Source organism: Cynocephalus volans, chromosome 18 (assembly GCF_027409185.1).
Source record: "Cynocephalus volans isolate mCynVol1 chromosome 18, mCynVol1.pri, whole genome shotgun sequence".
Classification (NCBI taxonomy): domain Eukaryota; kingdom Metazoa; phylum Chordata; class Mammalia; order Dermoptera; family Cynocephalidae; genus Cynocephalus; species Cynocephalus volans.
This window is the reverse complement of record NC_084477.1, coordinates 13,598,869-13,621,297: the sequence shown is the minus strand read 5'-3', so window position 1 is coordinate 13,621,297 and position 22,429 is coordinate 13,598,869. Positions and strand designations below refer to the sequence as shown.

The window sequence follows — 22,429 nt, the reverse complement described above, 5'->3', positions numbered from 1 at the left end:
CAAGAGGCAGACAGAGTTTTAGTATTTCCCAAATGAATTTGGCCAGGAAGAGGCCTCTTCCTCCAGGACTATCTTGTAGGACTGGTGTACTGTGGTTGGCTTTGGGAACTACCAGCCTGGAACCTCCTCCATTTCGATGGAGTTCTCTTGGACCTTCCAAGTTTCTCCCTACTCCATAATCATATAAAAATTAAATAATGGTAGAGAGAAATTGTATCTCCAAGGAAAAATTGAGGTCTGTCCTAAAAAGTCACTTCAGGTCTAGTGATGGCATCTGGACCTACTCATGTAGACTCTTCCCTTCGAGGGCAAGTCCAAGTTCTGCAGCCTGGTCCTTCGAGCTCTTCCTGTCCCCTGTGTTGTGATAACACTCGTGTCCTGAACCACTCAGCAAAAGGCTCTTGTCACCCCAACTAGAGTCTGGGACCTTGAGTTCAGTTCTTCACCTCTCATTTCCTGTTAATATCTTCTCTGTTTAAATTAGAAACTACCCTTCCACCACGTGAAGTACGGACAGCCAGGGGATGGCATCTTTCAACCCCATTCTTGCCAGGTGGTGGTCTTCTCAGGAACTGGCTTTCTTTATATTTAACCATTGAAAGCTGGAGTTATACAGCCTCGTAGATAAGCTTTTGAAAGTTTGAAACCTGCGATGACCAGCCTTCTAGATTTTGCTTTGGATTTCCTGTGTTTATCCATAATGTAGGCATGATGGCCATCAGAGTCACACAAACCAGAAGACCCAAAGAGTGCAAACCCAATGTCAAGCTATCTGCACTCGTACCTGGGGAAGTGCTGCTTACCTTGCCTTCCTGGGCAGGGTTCCTGCTGGGCCCTTGGTAGGGGGCCACAGATTCCCAGGTGACAACCACCACGCTACTGGGCTGGAAAGAGACCTCTGGGAACCCTCTCTGGACATACTGTGCTGCCAGCTGAGTGATAAAGGGGGATAGGTCTTCTCGGTAGTAAACCTTCCCAAAGCCATCTGTCGTGTCCAAGTCCGCCAGGAAAGGTGCCACTGCACCGAAGGTGGGTGGGAAGAGCCCAGGGTGGGATTCTTCAGCTGGGGGCTCACTCATGGCAATGAGGCCATTGGTGGTGACCTGCACGAAACCAAGCACAGTTAAAGGGGATGCAGAAATGACTTCCTCCTCCGTGGAACCAAGCACCCACTTGCAGAACACAGTCGCAGGCACCCACAGTGTGTAAAATACAACAGAATCTAAGATGTGTGTGAATTGCAAAACCCAGCATTTTCCTTCCAGACAAGGTGCACTGGTGGCAGTGGCACAGGGTAAGAACTACAAGATGTGATGCCACCTGCCAGTCGCCAGACCTTGGCACACGCCTTAGGCTTCAAGTTGCAGGCTTCTTGTGTGCAACCACCTCGCCTCAAGGAGGACAACAGGAAAAAAAGTGCTTCGTTTACTGCCAAGCATTAATTCAAACGTAAGTCATTATTAAAGCCTTGATTAATTTACTGAACGCACAGAGAAATCATTTCCTGGGTACAAAAATGCGTAGGATCCAGTCCCTGCCTTTAAGGAACCCACAATCCAGGAAGCTAAGGATGGCCCCACAAAGTGTCAAGAAGTGAATCTGAGGGGCCGGCCCGTGGCGCACTCGGGAGAGTGCGGTGCTGATAACACCAAGGCCCCGGGTTCGGATCCCATATAGGGATGGCCAGTTAGCTCACTGGCTGAGCGTGGTGCTGATAACACCAAGCCAAGGGTTGAGATCCCCTTACCGGTCATCTTTAAAAAAAAAAAAAAGAAGTGAATCTGAATGGGGCATTACCCATGACTTCGAATGGTTTGATGTGTTAGAATAATAGCGAACATTTATCGAACGCTTACCAGGTTCCAAGCATCTTATTAACATCTAATCCTCAGCAGAATTCCCTAAGAGTAGGTCCTACTAATACCCATATTTTTCTGATGGGGAAAATTGGCTAAGTTAATCAATCTGTCCGGAGTCACCGAGTGCCAACACTGATATTTGACTGCAGGGAGCCCAGCTCCAAAGCTGGCCCTTCTAATCACTATGTGGTTGTCTTTCTTGAAATCAATTATAACCGCCCCTAAAAAGTACCACTGTTCTCAGCCACGGTTACGCCCCACGGAGGAGGCACGTGGATCTGCTGTAAAGCCACGTGACAGCGAGGTCTGACACCCCCTACTTTCTTGTCAGTGCACAATCCACAGAGAACACGGAATCCCACTCCAGTGGTCTTTCTCCCTAGAGAAATCTCGGAATTAGAACAAAAAACTCCCTCGTCAAATGGGAGAGATTTTGCAAGTGGCGCCTTAATCTGCTCAAAAGGCTGCAGATTGGAAGACCCCAAATCTAACACAGCGACTGTCCGTTGTTCAGGGCTGGGTTAGAAGTGGCCTGTGGGTTTCCCTCCTCTTCCCTGAACCTCATCCTTCAGATACTTGCCACCTCATTATGAGACGAAGGGGCAGGGATGGAATAAAGGCAGGAACCTCAGACCAAACAGTTGCCAAGAAGCTGGTCAAAAGATCCCATATGGCAGAGCAGATCTGGGTCCAGGTCGGGAAAGGAATGACAGCTTCGGGAGTTAAATGTGAACTTAACAAAACCCTCGCTTTTTACCAAACGTCATGGGCTGTCAACTCTTCAGGTGACATGTTTTCCCTCATCACCTGGCACCAGCAAGACTTTTCCAGAATACACTGACAGGCTGCAGAGGGGGGAGTCAAGCGAGGAGCTCCCTACTGTGAGCTGTGACTGCTTCCCTCCCCACCATGCAAACATCCCCCAGCACAAACCTCCCAGTGGGGCTGAGTGAGAGCGTGGGAAACAGGTCACTTTCTCAAGCTGCCAGGGGTTGGCAGTGACCAGCTGCTGTGGGAGTGATCACCCAGAGCCCGTTACACACAACTTAGCTTTAAAAAGCTGTTTTCCAGTGAAATTTAAATCAGTCCAACAATATTTAAAATACTCCTGGTGTCTTTTATTCTTTGGAATCTGGGCCCAGGAATGTTTCTGTTTTCACAAGGAATGTCTTAGGAACCAAGATTTCAGACCAGGATCGTGAAGCATTACAAATGCTTTGAACAAAAATCATTTCACCCTCATTAGTATATGATTGGAAAATTATTTTTTCAGCCAGTTTTCCTGCACATTCAACTCAGCCGTCTGTGATCATGAAAAAAGAATGACCTCAGAGATGAAGGTAAGTTTCATGCCAGCCAGAAGTTTCATGGGATTCTCAGCTTTAAACTTCTTGCACCCATAAACTTTTTTTTTTTCAGATATACAATGAATGGCAAACGTGATGGACGATATCCCCTTGCATTTGGGTGCAAGCCTCATTTTGCAAAGTTTGTCAAGCACAGGATGCTCTACCAGCCTCATGTCTTTTCTCCATCTTTTGAAAGTGTCATTGGGCAAGTCAACACTCAAAGGGCAGGGAACACAAAGGGAAAGGCCAAGAGGCACTTGGGAGGCAGGAGGCACAGATCCAGGCACAACCCCCAAGGGGACTGGCCTGGGGCACCCCATGGGACTCATGCAACCTGCTAACAAGCTGCCCTGGGCAGTGCCATCTCTGCCATTATCCAGGTTACTGAAGCCAGGAAACATGGGAGTCGGTCTTGGTTCTTTCCTTTCTCACCTCCCACATCCTGTGTGTCCTCCCTCCAAAGCATATGGCACTTTCTCCGTCCCTGCTACCACCAGCACATGGCTCGCTCCTCCTGTCCTTCAGGCCTCGGCCACCGTCCAGTGTAGATTCCTCCCACTCGCCCCTCCCCCCTCCCAACCCCCCTCCACCCCTATCTGTTTCCTTCCTACCTGTTTGTAGGTTCTGAGTGCTCCCCACTATGAGGTCAGTTCATTGGGGATGGGAACCATACGCATGTTGGTTACTGCCAAGGTCACAAGTTCGGATCCCCATACTGGCCAGCCACCAAAAAAAAATTATATGGTTTTATGGGATCGGACTTCAGTTTTGCTATGAATGTTGGTGAGTAGAAGGCTGAAGTAGCAATACATGTGCTGGAAAATTTGTTTAGATTGCTTCCAACTCTCCAAACTCACTATGATGTTTCACCCACTTAACACCAGCTCGTGCTTTTGCATCTGTGGTCCCCTCCACCTCGAAAACCCTTTCTCAGTGTCAAAGTCTCATTTCTCCTTGCAAAGCCTTCCTGACCTCCAAGCAGGGTTTACCACTTGTTGCTTTATGCCAGCACCTCTCCCTGTCTTTGCAACTGTCACCTTATAGTCCTGACTCAGATGTCCTGACTCCCACTGGCACCAGCTATAGGACACGCTGCAAAACACTTACGGCTTAAATGCATTTCTGAGAAAGCCCATCTGAATTATTGACAGAGCTACTACCATTAATAGTAACAATAGTAATGTTATATTATTGCCTTAGGGTAAGGCAAACTAACCAAATATTGCCTAGATGAGGTTCTTGGTTAATTTGCCTGAAGGAGTCAAAACTTCTTTACTGAAAAACAGCTCCTTCCAGCATGTTGTCCAATGTAAATATTGCCCTGAAACCTTGCTTACAGTAGCGGTTCACACTGGAAAAAGTTCTTTTAGTAAAGTTAAACTTCAGCTCCGTACGTTGCTAGCACTACTGAATACCCCTTTACAGAACATCTACCCGCCCACCCCAAGGAGCACAGCAAACAATAGGGGTTTTCATCCAGCTGCCTGGGGCAGAACATGTCGATTGTATCACAAAAAAACCCATCGTGGAAATGCCAAGAACCACATGGTTAACAGCTGGAACCACTTATGTGCAATGGTTCCAACCCAGCTGACAAGAAGGAGACACAGCAACTAACTAGTGGAAGAGTGTTTCCCATTTTATAAAGCACCTCCTGCCTCACTTTCATCTTTTTTTTTTTTACTTTTTATTTTGAAATGATTATAAATTCACAGGAAGTTGCAAAAATAATACAGAGAGGTCCCCATGTATCGTCACCCTGTTTCCCCCAATAGTAACATCTTTATAGTTAACCTAATTACATAGGTAAACTCTAATTACATAGGTAACATAACTATAGTATAAAAATCAAAACCAGGAAATTGATATTGGTAGAATCCATGGACCTTACTCAGATTCCACCAGTCTTACATGCACACATTTGCGTGTGTGTAGTTCTATGTCATTTTCTCCATGTGTAGATTCATGTAACCACCAGCATGGTCAGTACAGAACTATTCCATCACCACAACCATCTCCCTGTGCTACCCTTTATAGTCATACCTGCCCTTCTCCACCCCCTCCCGCACACCTGGCAACCACTAATCTGTTCTCCATCTCTACAATTTTGTCTTTTCTAGAATGTTATATAAATGAAGTCATGCAGTATATGCCCTTTTGAAACTGGCCTTTTTCACTTTGCATAATGCCCTTGCAATCCATACAAGTTGTTGTCGCATATGTCAGCAAGCAGTTTGTTTCTTTTTTATCGCTGAATATTTGTCCATGGTATGGATGTACCAGTTTGTTTCACCCCCTGAAGGATATTTGCGTTGTTTCTATCTGGCTGTTACAGATAAAGCTGCTATTCATTCGTGTACAGGTTTTTCGTGTAGACATAAGTTTTCATTTCTCTGAAATAATTGCTCAGGACTGCAACTGCTGGATTATACGGTAAGCGTATGTTTAGTTTTTAAAGAGACTTCCAAAGTATTTCACTTTCATCTTTAATGTGAGCTTACGGACAGCATCAATCACTGGCTCTCAATGCAGATACATAATAAATTCAAATTTATGTTTAATTTTTTATATTCAAATACAAACTGATGAAGTGAAGCAGTCATCTTTTCTGGCTTAAAAGAGCAAACAAGTTGTCCCCAGGGCAGAAAGCCTTCTCCAAAACGTGCGGTTAGAGAATACTTGAGGTAAGCACAAATAAAAACCACATGGAGTCTTTATAGAAAGGCAAATAGCTGTACTGAAAAGACAATGAAACTTATAAAGGCAAACTCCAGGGGTGGCAGGCAGTGAGATCTTAAGGTACAGTAGTTTAGAGTACAGAATGGAAACGCAACATGTACCGCACGTCTGCTAAGCTGGAGGTCCTTTGCTAAGAATGCTTGCATTTTTAGGATTTAATTCAACAGGCATTTAATACAACCATCCCTCTTTTCACAGATATGAAACAGACAAGGAAATGAGAGGAGACTTCATTTGGCTTAATGTCACACAGACAGCAAGTGACAGAACTGAGCTTTGAATGCACATCTGCTGGGGTCCATAACCCATGCTCTTGCTGTTACATTTGGCTGCCTAGTTTAGAGAAATTGAGGGCAAAAGTCACGGGAGTTGCAAAATTTTATGGGATGGCTTCAGGGTTAGCAACTGGGCAGCTAGAAGAAGCAGGAAAACTTAAAGGGCCTAAGAAAACAAAAACTTGAAAAGGAAGTCCAGGAAATCGCCAAGCCCATGACACAATAATCATAGACATTGCTTCATTTCAGCTGGAGCCCAGAGCTTTCCATTTGCATGGTACTTTACAGTTCGCAAAGCATTTTTACTCTAGTTATATTATTAAACCTAGTAAAGTAGGCGTTAATAGCATTTTCATTCTCTTGCTTGAGAAAAATGAGTTTTGCTTCATATAAATTGCCTAAGATCACACATTAGACGTGCCAGAACAAAACTTCCAGTCCAGATTGCAAATGTTTTCCATTAACCCCACACAGCCAGAGAAACGGCTCTGGCTTGAATTAAAGATAGAAACAAAAAGACTAGCAAATAAAGATGAGGGACAATTTAAGGGAAATTGTTAGAGATGAGTCAGAGTTTTTGACTCAATTCAGTTAATGTCTAATGAGAGATTTTGGATCAGTTACCCATTTCTAGATATTACTGAGATTACCCTCCAACATTTAAACGTGGGTGGGATCATTAGATTTTAACTACTTGTGTGTCTATCAAAGAAGAGATAGCTGTGTCCTTGAGCGCTCCACACCAGGAGAAAACTCTGGAAGGGAGGAAAAGGGCTTGTCCAAATTTCAATCTCTTGGGAGAAGCATCTTCTCCTTAACAACCTAGATGTAGATGTCAGAAGTTTACCTGTGACAGCTGAAGCCTAGTGTTACATTAATTCCTTAATTTGAACATCAGAAAGTATAGGGAAGGAATTAAGCATTTATCTATCTGCCTTTCCAGAAGCCCAAAAGCCACAGGCGATGAGGAAAAGCTCTTCTTTACAGAATATGCCAGCCAATAAATATAGAATAAATGGCAGAAACAAACAAGCAAACAACAAAACAAAATAAAACAGCATTTTGCAACCTTTAATGTAGTAATTGATTCAAGCAAAGATTATCAATGGATGCTAAAACCATTAGGAGAAAGTTGGAGGGCAAGGGGATAGTTGATAAGACTGAAGTGTCACCTGCTCACAAGGGGAAAAATGTGACTTGACAGACACCATCTGTCATCTCCTTGACACCAGCTGCTCATCTCAGCATGACTAGCACAGCCATGACCAGACATCACTTGCCCCATGATGTTATACGGTGCAAAATGTACAGATGCGTTTATGAAGTATGCTTGTTTTAAAATGTATAGAAAAACAAATAACCTGATTTTAAAATGAGCAAAGGATTTGCATAGACATCCCTCCAAAGAAGATCTACAAATGGCCTGTGAGCACATGAAAGGATGCACAATAGCACGTGAAAGCTGGTTGTATAGATTGGGCCATTGTTGTCACATGCAAATTAAATTAGAGTCAAGGGATGAGAGGGAAAAGCACTTGGGACACATAACACCAGCTCCAGGAACCTTCTGCAAGCCCAGCTGCTGAAATGGCCTGCTGTAACCCTAAGAGTTTACCGAGTAGCCACTGAATCGACTTGCCATGACTCTAAGACAATTTTTACCTATTACCCTCACTTACCAATCGGAGCCTGCCAACTCCCCCAAATGTCGCTAGTGCCAACAAACTGTCCTCCAAAACAATACATAACCTTTCTCTTTCTAATAAAATTCCTGCTTTGGATTGAATGTCCCCCCAAAACTTAATTCCCATTGTAACTGTTGAGGGTGGGAAATCCTATTATGGTAATTGAAAAGTTGGTCCTTGAAGAGGTGATTGGATTGTAGCACCATGCCCTAGTGAATGGATTAAAAGTGGTGGTCAGGGGCACGGTTTGGAGGGCTTTAAAAGGAGAGTGCATGTGGAGGTTAGTCTCTCTCTTCTTCCACCATTTTTGCAATGTGATACTCTGCTGTCACTGTCACCACCAAGACCTTCACTAGCTGTGTTCTCTGGATTTTGGACTTCCCAGCTTCTGAAACTGTAAGCAATAAATTTTGTTTTCTTTATAACTTACTCAGTTCCAAGTATTTTGTTACGAGCAACAGAAACAGAGTAGTACAACTCCCAAACCTTTCTTTGTTCTTTAGATATACTGGAGACCACCCACCTGTGTGTGTGCCCCAAACTGCAAGCCTGTTTTTGCAAATAGAATGTTTTGTTTAGAGATGATATATATATGTATTTTAGCCAGTCAAATTCAGCAGTGCTGACACTATATTTTTGACTTTGGCCATCATTAGACATAAGGGAAATGCAAATCAAAATCACGAGATACCACTTTACACTCACTGGGATGGCTAAAAATCAGAAAGTCAGAAATAACAAGTATTGGTGAGGCTGTGGAGAAATTGGACCCCTCATTGTTGGTGGGAATGTAAAATGGTGCATCACTTTGAAAAACAGCATGACAGCTCCTCAATGTGTTAACCACAGAGTTACCATGTGACCCAGCAACTCCCTTCCTAGGTGTATACTCGAGAACTGAAAGCAGGTGTCTACATGAAAACTTGCACACAAATGTTCAAGCAGCATTACTCATAATAGCCAAAAAGTAGAAACAACCTGGATGTCCATCAACTTATGATCGGACAGACAAACTGTGGTATATCCATACAATGGACTATCACTCAGCCCTAGGGAATGAAGTTCTGACCCATGCTGTAACGTGGATGAACACTGGAAACATTATGCTGAGCGAAATGTACTGTGTGATTCCATTTGTATGAAATGTCCAGAGTAGGCAAATCCATGGAGATGAAAAATAAACTAGTGGTTGCCAAGGGCTGGGAGAGGGGAGGGATTGGGAGGGACCGCTAATGCATGTAGCATTTGTTTTGGTGTGATAGAAATATTCTGGAATTGGGTAGTGATGATTGTTGCACAACTCTCTGAATATACTAAAAACCACTGATTCGTACACTTTCAAAGGGTGAATCTTATGATATGTGAATTATATCTCAAGGAGGCTGTTATTTAAAAAATCAGGGAGCTGAGACAGGCGTATACAACAAGGGGAGAATCTCTCTGCAGGGAGATTTTAAAAGAAATCACGAACAGCAATTGTCTCTGGAGAAGGAGCTACAGGGCTGGAGGCCAGGGTGGGAAGCAAACACTATTTTGCACTGTTTTTACAAGCAAACACTATTTTGCACTGTTTTTACAAGTTTTTTTTTTTAATCCTTTGACTATATTACTATTCCCAAAATTAATTTAGAAATAAAATTCTACATGTGTTCTAAAGAAAAAAAAAATGTTTAACCAGAATATTTTCAAGATATGCTTCGATTACCAGTTTATTGGAGAAATTTGATATGGACTGGGCATAATTTGATAATAGGGTATTATTATTAATTTGGTTATGTGTGATTATAGTGTAGTGGTTATACAGGAAAATGTTAGCTGTTTAGGAATAAAATATCCAGTGATGAAATAACATGAAGATTTTAATTTACTTTGGATACTTCAGCAAAGGGAAATTGATGAATAAATATGGAAAATGTTAAAAACTGTCGCATCTAAGCAATGTGTCTGTGCGTGTCCATGAGACTATTTTCTCCCCTTTATTGTGTTTGAAGATATTTATAACAAAGAAAGAAAAGGAAAAAATTTACCTAAGGGCAAAAGAAATCTGCTCTTTAGGGTCTGAGGACCAAGTCTTTTCAAAAAAATGCCACATGAGTGGTGAGTTCACTGAGGCAGGGACTGTGTCTGAGGTCACCTGTCACTGTGCCCCAACACACAGAGCCTGGGAGTCTGCACAGAACAGGGACTGATAATATATAATTGAAGGAGGGAGCAAGGGAAGGAAGGAAGGAAGGAAGGAAGGAAGGAAGGAAGGACGGAAGGAAGGAAGGAAGGAAGGAAGGAAGGACCCAGTGTGGCACAGTATTTTGAGATAACAAATTGTTTTTCCTCTGCTCTCACACCACAATCAACACAGAAGACTTCTGTGACCACATGTAGGTTTTTTCCTGCACACACCAAGCAGGCGATCAGTTCTGCAGCGGACGCCAGCTGAATATCCACAAACTCAATTCAATTCCAGCACTATCCACCTGGAGATAGCGTCAGATCCCACAGGTTGAGGGCTCAGTCCCCAAGACTGCCCGTCCTTTCTGATGCCAGTTGCAAGCCCCAGGTTACATTCCTTGTGACAAGCTATAAATTGGGGTTCCCACTACCCCCTCCTTGGGTTCAATTAATTTGCTAGAGCGGCTCACAGAACTCAGGGAAACACGTGCTTACATTTTCTGGTTTATTATAAAGGATATTACAAAGGATACAGATGAAGAGATGCGGGGGGGACGCAATATGGGGATTGGGGACACAGAGCATCCATCATCACCCTAGGAACCTTCATGTGTCCAGCTATCCAGAAGTTCTCCAAACCCTGTCCTGTTGGGTTCTTCTGGAGGCTTCATTATACAGGTGTGACTGACCAGATCAACTTGACCTTCTACAGAGGTTGGGCATTGGGGCCGAAAGTCCCAACCCTCTAATCACAAGGTTGGTTCCCCTGGCAACCAGCCCTCACCCTGATGCTACCCTGGAGCTCTCAATCCTCAGTCAACTCAGCATGAGACACTTATCACTTTGGAGATTCCAAAGATTTTAGGAGTTGTAGGCCCAGCAACAGGGTCGATGGCCAAATATGGTATATACGCCCCAATATCACACGTATTATAAGGAGCACTGAACTCGGAGCTAGAAGATCTCGGTTCCAGACCCGACTCTGATGCTGACTGGCTGAATGAATTTTGGCAAATCCCTTGGCTGTGTGCACAAGTCTCCTTCTCTGTGATATGGGGCTCGTGACAGCGTGTCTCTAGTGAGACGACACCTGGACAAGCCTTCCTGTTTCTACCTCCTGAATAGGTCTAGAGTCCACACTCTTGTCTACACCACCATCACCTGCTCACCTGGACCTCTAGCCCTGGAATTCACCTTTCCTCCTCCTCCCGACCCTCAGAGTCCTCTTCCTGGGAAGCAGCATAATTTTAAAATACCTTTCATAGTGAGGCTACTGTTTAGGGAAATTTTCAAACACATCGACTCATGCAATGAACTCCCATATACACATCCCTCAGCCCCAACAACTACCAACATGCTCTGGCTCCTGTTTTATCCGTTCCGTTCACACAAGTGCATCCTTATTTTTTTTCTTTTTTGAAGTATTTCAAATGAAATCCCAGACCTCAAACTCTCACCTGTCAATATTCCCATGTAGACTTCTTCTAGAAAAGCAGTGTGTCTCAGCGATGAAGTTTTATGGCCTGTTTGTTGTACCCAGGTGCCAACAAAGTCATCACTTGGCATTTGATGAATATGTCTCTGATGTCTCTTCTGACCTGTACCAATTCTCCCTTCTTCTTTTTCCCCCATGCCATTGATTTGTTGAAGAAAATGCTAATCTTTTAAAATCAAATCATGTCACTCAACTACTAAGAGATTGCTAACGGCTTCTCACTGCTTCGCAGAATAAAGTAAAAAAATTCTAGCAGTCTTTTATTCATTCATTGAACAAATCACAACAGAGCACCCACCAGGGGCCCCTGCAGGACCCTTGGTATTGGGGACATGAGTATGATAAAGACGGGATGCAGAAGAAAAGAGGCCAGGAAAGGAGAATAAAAGAAAAAAAAGCCACACTGACTCCATTTTTTAAAAAAAACTTAATTGACTCGTTCTCTTCTAGCCCAAGAAGCTAACTGTGCACTAGAATTTACTGCTTGACGTTTACTCTTGGAATTTGTTATTACCAAGAAACCCACCACTTACATAAACCCAGCTGACATTGTTTAGAGAAATCCTGGGAAAACGGGATGACTTACAAGTAGCATAGCCTAGAAGATTGTTAACCATTACATTTACTTATGCATTGAATAGTCTAGATTAGAGTAGCCATAAATATTGTAAAAGTCCTGAGAAATCGTTATTCAATATGTTATATTCGGTTATCCATTCCGTCTTCCACAATGTTTGGAATTTGTTTACTGCTTAGAGCTTCCTGAACTTATGCTATAAAACCTCCTACCTTTTCTGTTTGCTGGGCAGATTTTTTATGCTGAGAGGCGGTCTCCCGGTTTGTAAATTTAAATAAGAGCCTCATTTAAATTTCCTAAGTGTTTGCTTCGACACATGGCAGACAGGACGTCCCCTTGTGGGGCTCAGGCTCTAACCTGGGAGACAGGCAATAAACAAGGAAACAAACACACAAATAAACTACTTTAGGTGGTGTTAGGTGTTATGATGTGTCACAGAGCTATGACTGAGGATGGACTGGGAAGGGATCTCTACAGAGGCTGCTTGTGAGCGGGGACCTGACAGTGGGACGCTGTGGCCCTGGGAGCTGGGGATCAGTGTCCCATCAGAGATGGCCATTGTGCAGGCTGTGGTCAAGGAAGAGCAAGCAGGTGGGGAGGTTGGAGCCTGCTAGATGAGGACACAGCAAGGCAGAAGAGGGGACAGGCCAGCTGGGCAGGGCCACGTGAGGCTTTGCACCATACAGAGGAGTTTGGGTTTTCTGAAGCACAAAAGAAAACCTGCAGAGGCTTCAGGCAGGAGTGATGAGGTCTGAGCTAGAAGGCATTGCAGATCCTGCTGTTTAGCCCCCCGAGTTCCTCTAGCACCTCTGCCCCTCACTCCTTTGACCTTCTGTCCATTCTCAGGTGCTGTGGATCGATTGAATTGTGTCCCCCAGAGTTCATATATTAGAACCTTAATCCCCACTGTAACTGTTGAGGGTGGGAAATCCTATTACAGCAATTGAAAGGTGGGGCCTGGATGCAGTGATTAGATTGTAGGACCATGCCATAGCAAATGGATTAATAATGGTGGTCAGGGGCGTGGTTCTGAGGGCTTTAAAAGGAGAACATGTGAGAGGTTAGTCTCTCTCTGTTCCATCTTGCCATGTGAGACCCCTGAGTCACTGTCGCCATCACCAGATGTGTTCCTTGGACTTTGAATTTCCCAGCCTCTGAAACTGTAAGCAATAAATTTTATTTTCTTATGAATTACCCAGTTGCAGGTATTTTGTTATAAGCAACAGAAACAGACTAACACAGAAAATTGGTACTAGAAGAGTAGGGGGTGGTGCTTATAACAAATACTTGAAAATGTGGAAGAGGCCCTTCCATATCAACATCCCTTCATGATAAAGATGGTCAGCAAATTAGGTATAGAAGGAAAGTATCGCAACACAATTAAAGCCACATACATCAAACCCACTGCCGATATCATCCTGAATGGAACAAGAACAAGACAGGATGCCCACTCTCACCACTCCTATTTAACACAGTATTGGAAGTACCAGCCAGAGCAATCAGGCGAGAAAAGGAAATAAAGGGCAACAGACTGGAAAACATGAAGTCAAACTGTTCCTGTTTGAAGATGCCATGATCCTATTTATAGAAAAACCTGAAGATTCTACCAGAAAACTCTTAGAGCTGATAAATGATTTAAATACAGTTGCAGGATACAAAATCCACATGCAAAAATCAGTAGTGTTTATATACCTCAATAACAAACTAGGAGAAAAAGAAATCAAGAAAGCAAGCACATTCACAATAACCACCACCAAAAAAAAAAATCCCAAAAAACAAATTCCTAGGAATCAATTTAACCAAGGAAGTGAAAGATCTTTACAATGAGAACTACAAATCACTGCTGAAAGAAATTAAAGACGACACAAAAAGATGGAAAAACATTCCATGCTCTTAAATTGGAAGAATTAACATTGTGAAAATGTCCATACTACCCAAAGCAATCTACAGATTCAATGCATCCCCATCAAAATACCAATGACATTCTTCACAGAGACAGAAAAAAAAAAAAAAAAAACAATCCTAACATTCATAAAGAACAACAAAAGACCATGAATAGCCAAAGCAATCCTGAGCAAATAAATAAATAAATAAATAAATAAATAAAGCCAGGGGCATTACACTACCTAACCTCAAATTATACTACAAAGCTATAGTAACCAAAACAGCATGGTACTGACATAAAAACAGACACTCAGACCAATGGAACAGAAAAGGGAACCCAGAAATCAACCCACATACTTACAGCCAAAAGATATTTGACAAAGGCAACAGGAGCATACGTTGGGGAAAGGAAGGCCTCCTCAATAAGTGGTGCTGGGAAAACTGGATTCCATAAGTAGAAGAATGAAACTAGACCTATGCCTCTTGCCACATACCAAAATCAACTCAAAATGGATTAAAGACTTATATACAAGAACCAAAACTATAAAACTACTAAAAGAAAACATAGAGGTAACACTTCAGGAGGCAGGACTGGGCAAAGACTTTATGAACAAGATCCCAAAAGCAAAGGCAACAAAAGAAAAAAAATAAACAAACAGTATTTTATCAAATAAAAAGGCTCACAGTAAAAGAAACAATTAACAGAGCAAAAGGACAACCTACACAATGGGAGAAAATATTCGCAAACTATGCACATGGCAAGGGATTAATATCCAGAATATACAAGGAACTCAAACAAATTAACAATAAAAAAACAAGTAACCCAATTTAAAAATGGCAAAGGAGATGAATAGGCATTTCTCAAAGGAAGACATACAGATGACCAACAGACATGTGAAAAAATGCTCAACATCACTCTGCATCAAGGAAATGCAAATTAAAACCACAGAGATATCATCTCATGCCAGTTAGACTGGTCATTATCAAAAACACAGAATAACAAATGCTGGCAAGAATGTGGAGAAAGGGGAACTCTCCTACACTGTTGGTGGGACTGTAAATTAGTGCAGCCCCTATGCAAAACAGTATGGAGGCTCCTCAAAGAACTACTGATAGAACCGCCATGCACTCCAGCAATCCCACTGCTGGGTGTACACCCAAAGGAATGGAAATCATCACGTTGAAGGGACACCTGCACTCCCATGTTTATCGCAGCTCTATTTACAATAGCCAAGAGTTGGAACCAACCTAAATGTCCATTGATGGATGGCTGGATAAGGAAAATGTGGTATATTTACGCAATGGAATACTACGCAGCCATAAAAAAGAATGAAATACTACCATTCACAATGACATGGATGGACTTAGAGAAAATTATGGTAAGTGAAGAAAGCCAGGTACAGAAAGAGAAATACCTCATGTCCTCACTCATAAGTGGGAGCTGAAAAAAGAAAAAGAAGGAAGGAAGGAAGGAAGGAAGGAAGGAAGGAAGGAAGGAAGGAAGGAAGGAAGGAAGGAAGGAAGGAAAGAAAGAAAGAAAGAAAGAAAGAAAGAAAGAAAGAAAGAAAGAAAGAAAGAAAGAAAGAAAGAAAGAAAGAAAGAAAGAAAGAAAGAAACAATAATCACAGTAATTCCTTGAACTTTCAAAAGGAGAGAATGGAACTGAGGGCACCAGACATCAGAAAGGGGGAGGGGGGCATTAAAGAGAAACTGGTAAAGGGCCACAAAAAAAGCTTACATTGTGTAATGATAAAATCAAAAGTAAATTAAAATAATAATAACAATAATACACAGTGTTCTGAGAAAGCACATGTACTTACTCAGCATCTGGTCAATCAAAAAATATTAAAGATCCAAGATAAAATGGACCTTAGACAGAATCTTGTCAAATTCTTCATCTTATAAATAAAAAGATCCAGGATCCAGAATAACAAAAGGCTGAGAAATGAAATGATTTGACCTCAATTATAAGCTGGTCGACATGATTAATCAATTACGTTCTAGTCACTACAGGAAGTAATACCCTAATAAGCTTTCTGTGATTCACCAGGGTCACTGCTAGACGATAGGGCAACTTTGGGCAAATTAGAAGCAGGTGTCCCTTCCTCTGAGTGACCCCAGCCCCAGGCTGAGGCTAAGGGCTTGGTGAGTGGAGTGTGGGCAGATTTCAGCCCCTTCTTGTCCCCAGGTCCAGAACCTTTGTGCTGTAAATGAACAGCTCAGGGTGGCCCTGCCCGAGCTTCACCAGCAGACTCACAGCCTTCCTATGTGCCAGTAAGTGTGGCAGTTCTACAAGTGAAAACTAGTGGTAGGGATGTGTGTGTGTGTGTGTGTGTGTGTGTGTGTGTGTGTGTGGCAGGGAGATGAGTCAGGATAGAGGTATACAATTTTTTGCTACCAAGGATATCCTTTTATTATTTTTCCATGGCATGAAGGATGTCCAGATAAGGATCTCCAAAAGAAACTTAACTTATTAAATAATAACTAATTCATCTCTCCATTTTTATGAATCAAAGAAAAATCATTTAATATGCAATAAAAAATCATGTTCCAGAAATTCTTCTATTGACCTACACACCCAATCAGAGCTTCCCATCAGCATGAGATAACCAGCATTAGTACACTGAGATGATAAAATTCCAGTCAAAGGAAGAAAACGTTTTTATTGTTCTCTGTACAAGCTCATAACAACTTTGAAGAAATCTTACCAAGGGAGCTCAGAGTTCATTGGCCAAGGCATCAGTGCTCATGTGAAATGTCCAGTGGCTTAGTGAACTGGCTAAGGAGACCCAAGATGGGGTCCAAAGAGTGGATGGTTTCATTGGTGGGGCTATGCTGGTTTACTATCCAAAAATAAGAGGTTAGTCCATGGTGACAATCAGATCTTATCACTCAGGGAGTCTGTCCTGGCCTACAGGAAGAAGTCTGGTACCAAAATGGCACCTCACCTACCATGAAATATTTCCCCAGCAATACCTTTCTCATGCCTTTGAACATCTGTCAAATTGAGCCTGAGGCATGTGATGTCTGCAAATCCTTAGATCAGCAGTTCGCCAACATTCTGGCCTCAGGACCCCTGTGTTTATGTAGGTTAACTCAATCAATATTTTTCAGAGGAGAAATTAAAACTAAGAAATATTTAAATATTTAAATAATAATGAACTCATTATGTGCTAATGTAAACAACATTGTTTCTCATGAAAATAACTATATTTTCCAAACCAAAAATACTTAAGGAGAGAGGTGTCACTGTTTTACATTTTTGCAAATCCATTTGAAGTCTGGCTTAATGGAAGTCTGCTGGATTTTCATATCTGCTTCTACATGCAATCTGTTGTATAGACCTCACAAATGTGTCATGTATCATGTAGCCTCTGGTGAACTCCACTGTATATATGTGAGATAATAGGACATAAAAAGCAAATAACATCTTAGTATTATTAGAAAAGTTTTGACCTTGTGAATTCTTTGCAAAAGTCTACGGGAAACCCAGGGATCCCTGGATCACACTTTGAGAACTGCTGTGTTCGAGTGTCATTAATGGTAAGTATCTTTTTCCAGGGCTCTAGATGTAGCTCTCAGCATTTTTCTCCCTATCCTATTTCCCCTTGTAAACCAGTGTCTCAAGGATTTCCTGTCCAGCCTACTGCTTGCTTGAGGGTCTGTTGGCTCTAGAGCATCTCCAGGTGATGGTCCCCAACAGCACAGAGTCAAACCTGGGTTAATGCGTTTTCGCTGGAGTCAGCCCTTCTGGCCACCCGTTACCCACCTGCCTTCTTAACGTCCCAAATATGATGGGTCAGAAATCCTGTTGATGCATCTCTGATCACCTCTAGGCCCACCCTCTCCTTGCCCCCCTTTCTGTAGGACCTCATCCCCATGTGTCCAGATCAACCAGCAGCTTATGGAACTGATTTTCCTGCTTCCAAGCTCTCTCTTGTCCATCTGTCACACTGTTCTGCAAACTACTGCCTCCTATCCAACTTTTCTAAAGACAGGCATGCCTTGTGACCAGCTACACATAGCTTAAGCCACCAACCACTACCTGCCATGGCCCTCCATGTAGTGTAATGAATTGTACGGCTCTAGTGCTTCCCTTCCCCCAGTGCCCATGCGTGTTGCCACCATGTGTGGAGTGACCTGCCTCACCATTGACTCTGGGCTCAGCCATGTGACTTGCTTTAGTCCATGAGATATTAGCAGACATGACCCAAGCAGAGGCTTGAGAAAGCTCTTAGGTATCTCTGCTTGCTCTCCTGAGCCTCTGACGTCCCCGTGAAAGCCCAGGCTGTCCTCTGAAGCCACACTGTCCAATACAATTGCAGCAGTGATGGAAATGTTCTATACCAACATTGTCCAACATAGGAGCCACTAGCCACACAAGGGTATTGAGCACTTGAGATGTGCTAGTGAGACTGAAAGGATGATATTTTCATATCATTTCATTGTAATTAATTTAAATTTAGATAGCTACATATGGCTAGTGGCTACCAGATTAGCCAAAATGACTGACGGGTGAGAAACCTGGGGAGCAGAACCAAATCATCCCAACTGCCCCCCCAGACACATGTGCAATAAAAACTTGTCATAGCCACTGAAGTTTTGGGGTTGTTTGTTATGCAGCAAAGCTAACTGATACTTTCTGTCTTCTGACCCCACCTGCCTGTGCAGACAGAAACCTCCTATTGTAATAGAAACACTTTGCTCTAAACAGATGACATTCCTCCCTTCCCCAGCCTATGCCAGGCTTGTTCCCACCTCCCGTGCATTGGCTCCTGTGGTACTTTCCACCTGGAATGGCCTCACCATTTCCTCTCCATCTACTGAAATTGCACCTGTCTTCAAAGTCTTAAATGTAACCTCCCCCATGAAGTCTTCCCTCACTGCCATAGCTTACAACAGTCCCTCCTGTCCATTACCACGTGCTTTGGGCTAGATGCATGCGAGCACTGTGAATCAGACACAGACCTGGGTTGGAATCCAAGCTTTGGTATTTAACTGGTGGTATGGCCTTGGACCTATTACGACTCTATTGTTATGATTTTATCTGAAAAAAGTGGGGGATTGTTCTGAAGATTAAATCCTGTAAAATTAGCAAGTCCCTGACACATGCAGATATACCCAATCAATAACTTTTCTTTCTTGGTGGGGGTCCCTTTCATTTTCCCAATGAACAGTGCAGACCACCCACACTCCTATCCTTTCATCTTCTCGCTCACGGCCCTGTGAGGGTCTCCATCAGTTCAGAAGAGCATTTACACAGCTGCAGATAGAAGTGGACACTGTGATGTGTCACCAGACCCTCCAATGCCTGGACATGCAGCCCTGGGTTGTCAGCCCTCTTTGAGGATTGATTCCCATGAAAGAACTGCCTCTCCAGGGCACCCTCATCCAGTTACTGACTGGTCCACGTAAGGGCACCTGGCCCAGCCCACTCAGGCCAACTTGAGACAGCTCTGAAAGGCCACGCCAGCTTCAGAGCTCCCCAGGGGCTGGCTGAGACCTTTTTGGGGACTACGCTGCATCTGGGCTTCTCGTCTGCTCACTCGTTCTTTAGCTTCTCCCTTCCACAAGAGAGGATCCGAGCTCACCCACGTGAAGTAACCTGCCTGCTAATGTCCATCGCAGTCAGAGATGGGGAACGCAATTCACAGCACAGATATAAGATCCCAAAAAACCTCTGGGGTTCTTTCTCACTGAAATGCAGGTCACACCCAAATAGACAGGAATCTTTTGGTAGGAATAGATTTTTCTAGGTCTTTATAATGTAGTGTGGTTAGTCTGATGCCACCTGTAAAGAAGGGCAGCAGGTCCCAAATTTAGCAAAGGGGTTCTTAACCTGGAGTCCAGTGACCCCCTAAGGGTTTCATGAATAGAATTCAGTGGGTTAACTTAGATGAGAAAAATAAATTCCATTTTTATTTTCAATAACAGCTAACTGATAGGTAACGTTTCCTTCTGTTATGAATGTAGGCAGCAAAGCACATTAGTGGCAACAACTAGTGACTTTGTCACTAAAAGAAGTCATGGATATTTTCAGTGTCACGTTCTAGTTGTTGCAGGTGTCTCCGGTTATTGTTTACAGCCCTTAGGTCTTCAAAGTTAATAACCATTGACCCACGGTGGGATCCAGGGCTACACGGTTGTTAAAGGCAAGCACGTACACTGCTCCATAAAATGTGTGGGGTTTTTTGGTTTTTTGTTTTTTAACATTTTGGGCAGTAATTTTCAACAAAATTGGTTCCTTTGGGAATGTGCAGATTTTCTCTTATGCATCTAAAAGCATTATTCTGAAAAGGGCTCTTCCCAAAGGGACTGGGGCCCTCAGACAACAAGACTGAGGGCTCTTTGTGGGGCAGGGACTTTAAGGACTCGTGCTTTTGAAGCACAGCCGACAAGCTGCACGTGGATGTTGTCCAAGGCACAGTGGACCCAGGCCAGCCCCGGAGCACGGCCATTTCTCGGGCAGGACAGGCCCCAGCCGCTGTTTGTGTGGTCACGCCCACCCCCACCCCCCTTCTGGAATGCGCACAGGCATTATATGAAAGCCACATGGTGCGTGGCTGGGGAAGGCTGCGGCTGCAAAGGACTTCACCGAGGTGACAGCGCCCCCGAGCCGGCCGGTCCTGGAGCGGCTCCAGAGAGAGAGGCAAGGTCATCCGGCCCGCTCCTCATTGGGGGGACCCCGTGGTGACAATGCTCGGCCACAGGAAACTGGATCGCCAGGGCGCCCTGCTTCCCCAGCCCTGAACTCTGGACTCTGAAACGACCTCAGCGAGAGAGCAGAGCCATTGCCAAGCCACATCCGGAGTCCAAATGCACGGGCTGTCTTTTCCGGTCGGGGACCCCCAGGAGCGCGCGGGCTGCCACCCAACTCCGGCCAGTCCCCGGGCTGGGCCGCGTCCCCCAAGGCGCCGGACAATGGCGCGACGCGGCCCCACTTCCCGGAGGCCGCCGGGGAGGAAACTCCACCCGGGGGACCGGGGGTCCCAGAGTCCGGGGGTCCCGGGATCGGGGCAGGGCGCACGGGGACAAGCCGGCGCCGCCCCAGCCCCGCGTGCTCCTTGGGTGACAGGGGCTGGGCGGTAGAGAGACCGCGCAGAGGCCACAGTCCCCTGGGCGTGGAGACCCAGCGAGGCGCCCCGGGCCCCGGCGACCAGCGGGTCCGCGTCTCCGCCCGCGACTCCGGCCGGGTCCCCTCGCCAGCCCTCCCGCCCGGGTCGCACTCACGTAGACGGAGTCGATGTCGGATCTGTGATAGAAGCGGAGCGTCCGGCTCAGCGCCAGGGCGGGGGACACCAGGTCGTCCCCGGCCCCCAGCTCCAGGTCCCCCTGGCCGGGGCCGAAGGGGAACAGCTCCTGGCGGCTCAGGCAGCCCCCGGGCCCCGCCAGCAGCAGCAGCTGCAGCAGCAGCGCCCGCGTCCACACGGCCCCGCTCCGGATGCTGGTGGCCCGCATGTCCCCGAAGTGTCGTTCCCAAACGCAGCGAGCGGCTCGGCGGCCCGAGGCGAAGGAAGGCGGAGATGTAACCGGACGCCCCTCGGCAGCCCCTCCTCGCCGCCCGCCTCCCAGCGCTCCCACCCCGGGAAATAGGGGAGGGGAGCCGAGGGGACACCGGGAGGGCCCCGCCCCGGCCACCGCGCGCCGCGGAGGCGGCCCAATGGCCGCGAGGGGGAGGACGAGGCGCGACACCGAACCCCAGCCCCCGGGAGGCGGGGGGCAGAGCGCGGGGCCGTGCACCGGTGTCCTCGGGTCACGACTAAGTCGTCGAGGACAGGCGACGTCGGGACAGGAGACGCCCCGGAGTCGCGCAGCTTGGGAAGCGGGCCAGGAGCGCGCGCGTTGCGTCCTCCACCCACTCGTGCGACGCGTCTGAGCTCCCGATCCTGGGCCCCCTAACGTGGGGACTCGCCAAGAGCAGGGTCCGAGACAAAGTCACGAGTGTGCGCCACGGTGCGGTGTCGGGCTGGGTGGCGGCGGCCCCGAGGGGTGAAAGGCACTAGAGCTGGAATGACGGGGCCCGGGAGGGCTTCATGGGGGATGGGGGGACGGAGGGAATGAAACCGGGTCTTCACGGGGCAGGACGGGGACTTCCCCAGGAGGCTGCAGAAGGGACGTCCCCGGGGCGTGGAGGACGTGAGCCGGGGCGGATCCAAGGCACCCCCCTGCCCGCGCCGAGAACTTGGGGAGGGTCTGCTGCAAGTAAAGCCTTGAATGACACATCCGGGGATTTGAACTCGGTCTACACTCAGGAAAGAGCTGTTCAAAGTTCCTGACAACCGGAGGCAAGCGACTCGAGGGGCGTCCTGAACAAAGGGTAGATCGTCCCTCCGGCGCTAGGTTGAAAGAGGACACAGGTTGGTCATCGGGGGTCCATTGAGGGGGGTGGGGGTGGGGGGA

The 22,429-nt window shown here is 45.5% G+C and overlaps 1 protein-coding gene across 1 annotated transcript in view; it reads right to left on the bottom strand.

Moving 5' to 3' along the window:
* Positions 1–21,533, bottom strand: part of NID1 (nidogen 1) — an 81,830-nt gene extending 60,297 nt beyond the window's left edge. Inside the window, exons 1-2 of the mRNA XM_063082732.1 lie at positions 21,260–21,533; positions 804–1,103 (exon numbers count right to left, since the gene is read on the bottom strand). Of these exons, the coding sequence (XP_062938802.1) occupies positions 804–1,103; positions 21,260–21,487 (528 nt within the window). The 5' untranslated portion in view covers positions 21,488–21,533. The remainder of the gene's footprint in view (positions 1–803; positions 1,104–21,259) is intronic.
* Between the last annotated feature and the right edge of the window lie 896 nt (positions 21,534–22,429).